The 8,132-nt window shown below is 42.7% G+C and overlaps 1 protein-coding gene across 1 annotated transcript in view; it reads right to left on the bottom strand.

Annotated features, from left to right (window-relative positions):
• Positions 1-8,132, bottom strand: part of LOC106604065 (short transient receptor potential channel 6) — a 55,384-nt gene that overhangs the window by 30,172 nt on the left and 17,080 nt on the right. The window contains exons 2-4 of the mRNA XM_082974843.1: positions 6,994-7,153; positions 3,139-3,307; positions 2,883-3,015 (exon numbers count right to left, since the gene is read on the bottom strand). Of these exons, the coding sequence (XP_082830969.1) occupies positions 2,883-3,015; positions 3,139-3,307; positions 6,994-7,153 (462 nt within the window). The remainder of the gene's footprint in view (positions 1-2,882; positions 3,016-3,138; positions 3,308-6,993; positions 7,154-8,132) is intronic.

Here is an 8,132-nt window from a genome sequence, read left to right as displayed (position 1 = left end):
AATTAGACCCAACCAAATCATTAGAAAACCAAAAGATAATTACTTGACACATTTGAAAGAATTAACAAAAAAAACTGTGCAAACTAGAATGTTATTTGGCACTAAACAGAGAGGACACAGTTAAAGAATATCTGACCACTGTTAGTCACCCAAACTTAAGGAAAGCTTTGACTACAGTTGAAGTCGGAAGTTTACATACACCTCAGCCAAATACATTTAAAAACTCACATTTAATCCCAGTAAAAATGCCCCGTCTTAGGTCAGTTAGGATCACCACTTTATTTTTAGAATGTGAAATGTCAGAATAATAGTAGAGAGAATGATTTATTTCAGCTTGTATATCTTTCATCACATTCCCAGTGGGTCAGAAGTTTATATACACTCAATTAGTATTTGTTAGCATTGCCATTAAATTGCTTAACTTGGGTCAAACATTTTGGGTAGCCTTCCACAAGCTTCCCACAATAAATTGGGTGATTTTTGGCCCATTCCTCCTGACAGAGCTGGTTTAACTGAATCAGGTTTGTAGGCCTCCTTGCTCGCACACGCTTTTTCAGTTCAGCCCACAAATTTTCTATAGGCTTGAGGTCAGGGCTTTGTGATGGCCACTCCTGTAAGAACTGGACCATGGTGCAGCGTACGTAGCATTCCACAAGATCCCACAAAACACAGTGGGGAAATGGATGCCTAAATATGATTCCCCACCTCTTTTTCCTCCAAACATAACAATGGTCATTATTACCAAACAGTTCTATTTTTGTTTCATCAGACCAGAGGACATTTCTCCAAAAAGTATGATATTTTTCCCCATGTGCAGTTGCAAACCGTAGTCTGGCTTTTTTATGGTGGTTTTGGAGCAGTGGCTTCTTCCTTGCAGATCGGCTTATCAGGTTATGTCGATATAGGACTCGTTTTACTGTGGATATAGATACTTTTTTACCCGTTTCCTCCAGCATTTTCACAAAGTCCATTGCTGTTGTTCTGGGATTGATTTGCACTTTTCGCACCAAAGTACGTTCATCTCTAGGAGACAGAGCACGTCTCCTTCCTGAGCGGTATGACAGCTGAATGGTCCCATGGTGTTTATACTTGCGTACTATTGTTTGTACAGATAAACGTGGTACCTTCAGGCATTTGGAAATTGCTCCCAAGGATGAACCAGACATCTGGAGGTCTACAATTTCTTTTCTGAGGTCTTGGCTGATTTCTTTTGATTTTCCCATGATATCAAGCAAAGAGGCACGGAGTTTGAAGGTAGGCCTTGAAATACATCCAACTCCAATTGACTCAAATTATGTCAAGTAGCCATTCAGAAGCTTCCAAAGCCATGACATCATTTTCTGGAATTTTCCAAGTTGTTTAAAGATACAGTCAACTTAGTGTATGTAAACTTCTGACCCACTGGAATTGTGATACAATGAATTATAAGTGAAATTATCTGTTTTGTAAAAAATTGTTGGAAAAATTACTTGTGTCATACACAAAGTAGATGTCCAAACCGACTTGCCAAAACTATAGTTTGTTAACAAGAAATGTATGGAAGGGTTGAAAAATGAGTTTTAATGACTCCAACCTAAATGTATGTAAACTTCCGACTTCAACTGTATGTACAGACTCATTGAGTATAGCCTTGCTATTGAGAAAAGCCTTACAGACGCACAAAGAATTTGAAAACAATCCCATTTTGATAATCTCCCACATCTATTGGGGGAAATACCCCAGTGTGACATCACAGCAGCAAGCGTCCCACCTAGCCCATAGAGGTTAATGCAGTCTCCACTTTCCAAGTTTTGAAATCAGTGGAATTCGAGTATGATAGCTAAGGAGATGGAAAAAACACCTGTCTCCAGATTACATCTTCAAACTAACTGGTCACACTCCCCAAGACCCCATGTCAGCACAGATAGAGCACAAATATCCCCAGCCCTATCCTTATCCAGCCTCACATATCCTGAATGACCTGTCTCCACTTCCTCTCTCTTCCACTTCCTCTCTCCTCCACTTCCTCTTGTCTTCTCAGTCATCCCAGAAGATCGGCTTCCCATGGTTTGCTAATAACATGTCGATGGGGGAGTGTGACCAGGTGAAAGCTATGATACCTAATTGATGATCAATCCATCGTGGAACGCTTTTAACACCTTGTGTGTCGAAAGCCCCAACAAATTGAGGCTGTTCTGAGGTCAATAAAGTTTTCTTAATGTTTTGTACACTCAGTGTTAGCTGCTAGAATGTTTTATTTAACTAGGAAAGTCCGTTAAGAACAAATTCTTATTTACAATGACGGCCTACTGGGGAACAATGGGTTAACTGCCTTGTTCAGGGGCAGAATGACAGATTTTTACCTTGTCAGCTCGGGGATCGATCTAGCAACCTTTTGGTTACTGGCCCAATGCTCTAACCACTAGGCTACCTGCCACCTCCACACTCTAACCACTAGGCTACCTGCCCCCCCTACACTCTAACCACTAGACTACCTGCCGCTTCTACACTCTAACCACTAGGCTACCTACCGCCTCTACACTCTAACCACTAGGCTACCTGCCGCCTCTACACTCTAACCACTAGGCTACCTACCGCCTCTACACTCTAACCACTAGGCTACCTGCCGCCTCTACACTCTAACCACTAGGCTACCTACCGCCTCTACACTCTAACCACTAGACTACCTGCCTCCTCTACACTCTAACCACTAGACTACCTGCCTCCTCTACACTCTAACCACTAGACTACCTGCTGGTTACCGGCCCAACGCTAGGCCTAGAATCACTGGAGGCACGTCATGGGAGAAACTAGAGAGAGAGAGACATACACGTACATAGACACACACACAAAAACACACAGACAGACACACATTATATATACACACACACCCCCCCCCTCACCGTGTCCCATCCTCATCATAAGCGTAGAAGTCATCCAACATGTCCGCCTGGGCAGGGCTTGCTGTCAGGCGCTGCACATCACTGAACGACCGGTGACCTAGCAACACCTCCGTTATCCGCACATAACCCTTACCTAGGATACACACAGAGAGTAATGGAGTAAGTGTGTATCTCTCTCTCTCTCTCTCTCTCTCGCTCTCTCGCTCTCTCGCTCTCTCGCTCTCTCGCTCTCTCTCTCAATCAATCAATCACTCACTGATGGCCAGTAGCAGAGCGTCTCCCACCCTGGACAGCTCCACTCTCCCCAGCAGCAGCTCTGTCACCTCTAGATGTTCATTGGCCACCGCCAGCTGCAATGCATTCTGGCCCATGTAGTCTACTGCATTCACGTTGAGACTGGGCATGTGTAGGACCATGCGTCGCACCTTGTGGGAGAAGTAAATACTGGTTCAAAAAACAGCGATATAATTATTACGTGATTAAATGAATCATGTAACAGTCAACTCATTAGTAACTTGGGGCACCACGGAAAAAGTTTGTTTAATGAGTTACCGTTTCCCGAATTAACTCAAGACTATATCAAAATATATCATTATCATACCATTCATCCATTTATCATTTCCTCATATCAGTCTCATTCTGAACGTTGCATAATCCGTAAATTTGCACAAACCCAGGTCCCACTGATCATTCCGTACCACACAAATTGATTTGATTATTTATTTACTAACAAGCTAAATGATAACATAAGATACACATACACGGTAAAGGTTATTGATTAGAAACTGAATACGATGACAACAGGTCCCTAGCGGACCAACACAATATGGCACGTGTTACAAAAGATGTAGATTTAAAGAGAGAGAGAGAGAGAGAGAGAGAGAGAGAGAAACAACACTTGGATACATTTGTAAACTACGCTTAGTTTAGCCATAATACCTTGCCCCGAACTGCCGCTCATAAGGGTAAGAAGTGTAATGCATGTATTTACGTGTTGAAGGTCTTCATCGGGTATCTCAGGCCTTCGTGGGCCGAGTTCCGCTTAGTAGGAGAGGTTAGACCAATGCCTTGTTCTTTGGATGGCCGTCTCCGTCGTTCTCTGTTGTAAGTCTCTGATTGTCCACAAGATGGCACAATGTCCTTTCTCTTAGTTGTCTGTTTCCTTGTACTCATTCTGGAAGAGTGGTATTTTGAGGATGGCTAGTCAGCCATGTAGTTGATCCCAGTGTAGGAATGAAAGCAGTGTAGACAACCGATGACTTGAAGAGAATAACCGGGTGGTCCTGCTTGAATTCACCTTCTTAGATACAGTCCTCAACTGTAGCATTGATTGTTAAGAGGTTCCTTTGTCTTCTTCAACCTCGTGTTGCGTTTCGGGGTCGTGACTAATCGTAGACCTTAGCTGCAGCTCGTGGTCATCTAGTCTGATATGTTAATTATTAACTCAAATTCTTTATACCCTCGGGGTAGAAAGGGGGCATTTCCGTCTATCTTACACGCTCTCTGGGTTCCCTGGGGCGTAGCTAGTTACGAGGCAAGGTATCACAATTTACTATGATCTCGTTTAGATAACTAAAATCACAGTCTCATCGTCACAAAAACATTTTCTTTAATCTGGATATTTTCTACACAACTTAATGTATGTAAACATAATTTACACATTATGAAAACTTTAAAGTTACAATGTTTTCATCATAACGTCTTCATTTAACTTAATGACATCACAACATAGACACGTCAGGAAGTCCAGGATCCAGTTGCAGAGGGAGGTGTTTAGTCCCAGGGTCCTTAGCTTATTGATGAGCTTTGAGGGCACTATGGTGTTGAACGCTGAGCTGTAGTCAATGAATAGCATTCTCACATAGGTGTTCCTTTTGTCCAGGTGGGAAAGGGCAGTGTGGAGTGCAATAGAGATTGCATCATCTGTGGATCTGTTAGGACGGTATGCAAATTGGAGTGGGTCTAGGGTTTCTGGGATGATGGTGTTGATGTGAGCCATGACCAGCCTTTCAAAGCACTTCATGGCTACCGACGTCCTACGGGCCGTGAGTGCTACGGGTCGGTAGTCATTTAGGCAGGTTACCTTAGTGTTCTTGGGCACAGGCACTATGGTGGTCTGCTTGAAACCTGTTACGGCTAGGCGTTCCGCTAGCGGAACGTTTCGACAACATCCGGTGAAATTGCAGAGAGCGAATTTCAAAATAAATTATTAGAAATATTAAACTTTCATAAAATCACAAGTGCAATACACCAAAATACAGCTTAACTTCTTGTTAATCCAGCCACCGTGTCAGATTTCAAAAAGGCTTTACAGTGAAAGCAAACCATGCTATTATTTGAGGACAGCACCCCACCATACAAACACATGACAATCATATTTCAACCCACCAGGCGCGACACAAAACTCATAAATAACGATATAATTCATGCCTTACCTTTGAAGATCTTCTTCTGTTGGCACTCCAACATGTCCCATAAACATCACAAATGGTCCTTTTGTTCGATAAACTCTGTCGTTATATCCCCAAAATGTCAATTTATTTGGCGCGTTTGATTCAGAAAAACACCGGTTCCAACTCGCCCAACATGCCTACAAAGTATCTAATAAGTTACCTGTAAACTTGGTCCAAACATTTCAAACAACTTTCCTAATCCAACTTTAGGTATTTTAAAACATAAATAATCGATATCATTTAAGACGGAATAAACTGTGTTCAATAGTGAAAGTGGAGCGAGCGCCAGGTCGCACGCCCCAAACAAAACAGTACACTAGACTCGACACCCAGAAAGGAAAGGGCTACTTCTTCATTACTCAAAAGAAAAACATCAACCAATTTCTAAAGACTGTTGACATCTAGTGGAAGCGATAGGAACTGCAACCAGATGCCTCAGAAATCTAGAAATCTAGAAATCTAGAATCTTTCCCATAGAAAACCAATTGAAAACACAGTCACCTCTAAAAAAGAATTTTCCTGGATGGTTGTGTTCTATCCACATCTACCAATTATATGCATATCCTAGCTTCTGGGCCTGAGTAGCAGGCAGTTTACTTTGGGCACACTTTTCACCCAGACGTGAAAATAGTGCCCCCTAGCCCGAAGAGGTTTTAAAACATGTTGGCATTACAGACAGACAGAGAGAGGTTGAAAATGTTAGTGAAGACACTTGCCAGTTTATCAACGCGAGCTCGCAGTAACACGTCCTGGTAATCCGTCTGGCCCTGCGGCCTTGGAATGTTGACCTGTTTAAAGGTCTTACTCACATCAACTGCGGAGATTGTGATCACACAGTCTTCTGGAACAGCTGGTGCTCTCATGCATTTTTCAGTGAAGGTTCACCTTCCAACAGAACAACAACCCAAACCACACAGCCAATCCTACACAGGAGTGGCTTTGGGACAAGTCTCCAAATGTCCTTGAGTGGCCCAGCCAGAGATTGGACTTGAACCCGATCGAACATCTCCGGAGAGACGTAAAAATAGCTGTTCAGGGACGCTCCCCATCCAACCTGACAGAGCTTGAGAGGATCTGCAGAGAAGAATGGGAGAAACTCCCCAAATACAGGTGTGCCAAGCTTGTAGCGCCACACCCAAGAAGACTTAAGGCTTTAATCACTGTCAAAGATGCTTCAACAAAGTACTGAGTAAAGGGTTTGAATATCTCTTTTTTATTTTATTTCGAATAAAAAGTTTGGACGCACCTACTCATTCAAGTTTAAAAAAAATGTATTTACTATTTTATACATTGTAGAATAATAGTAAAGACATACTATGAACTAACACATTTGTAATCATGTAGTAATCAAAAAAAGTGTTAAACTAATCAAAAGTATCCTTGGTATGACCTTCTTAAAACAATTCCATATTGCTTAGTAGAACTCCCCCCCCCCCTCCCAGCTTAGACAGGGCTTGGACTCTTATAAGTTAACTGACAGGGGTGTAACATTGTCATGGTAACAGTTCCTTATTGTTGATCCTTATTCTTGAACTGCATTGTTGAGTAGATTTAGCAAGTAAGCATTTCACTGTACCGTTTACACCTGTATTCTGTGCACGTGACCAATAAATGTGTATTTTATTTGACGGGGCTGTAATGTTGTCATGGTAACTGACCTCTGGGATATTGCCATACTCTGCCGCCTCCAGGAAGCGCTGTTCTGCATCCGAGAGGCTGATGGGCGGATCCGAGAACATGTAGGCGGGGCCTCGCAGGGCCTGTCGTCGCTTAGCAACCGCCTGACGTGCCAGGAGCTGTCGCTCTGCACTGCTGCGACTGACAATGGAAACACAAATATACATGTGTAAATACACACATACACACACACACACACACGTCAACACACACACACACACACACACACACACACACACACACACACACACACACACACACACACACACACACGTCAACACACACACACACACACACACACACACACACACACACGTCAACACACACACACACACACACACGTCAACACACACACGTCAACACACACACACACGTCAACACACACACACGTCAACACACACACACACACACACACACACACACACACGTCAACACACACACACACACACACGTCAACACACACACACACACGTCAACACACACACACACACGTCAACACACACACACACACACACACACACACACACACACACACACACACACACACACACTATATACAAAATACAAACTGAAACCCCTACCTACATGTACAAATGACCTCGACTAACCTATACCCTCGCACATCGACTCAGTGCCGGTACCCCCTGTATATAGCCTCGTTATTATTATTTTAGTGTTAATTATTTTATTTTTTTTACTTTAGTTAATTTAGTAAATATTTTCTAAACTCTATTTCTTGAACTGCATTGTTGATTAAAGGCTTGTAATTAAGCATTCACGGTAAGGTCTATACCTGTTGTATTCAGCATTTCACGGTAAGGTCTACACCTGTTGTATTCAGCATTTCACTGTGAGGTCTACTACACCTGTTGTATTCAGCATTTCACGGTAAGGTCTACACCTGTTGTATTCAGCATTTCACGGTAAGGTCTACACCTGTTGTATTCAGCATTTCACTGTGAGGTCTACTACACCTGTTGTATTCAGCATTTCACGGTAAGGTCTACACCTGTTGTATTCAGCATTTCACGGTAAGGTCTACACCTGTTGTATTCAGCATTTCACTGTGAGGTCTACTACACCTGTTGTATTCAGCATTTCACGGTAAGGTCTACACCTG

Source organism: Salmo salar, chromosome 04 (assembly GCF_965601325.2).
Source record: "Salmo salar chromosome 04, fSalSal1, whole genome shotgun sequence".
Taxonomy (NCBI): Eukaryota; Metazoa; Chordata; class Actinopteri; order Salmoniformes; family Salmonidae; genus Salmo; species Salmo salar.
Note: the sequence above shows the minus strand (reverse complement) of the source record. Positions and strands in the feature narration are given on the sequence as shown.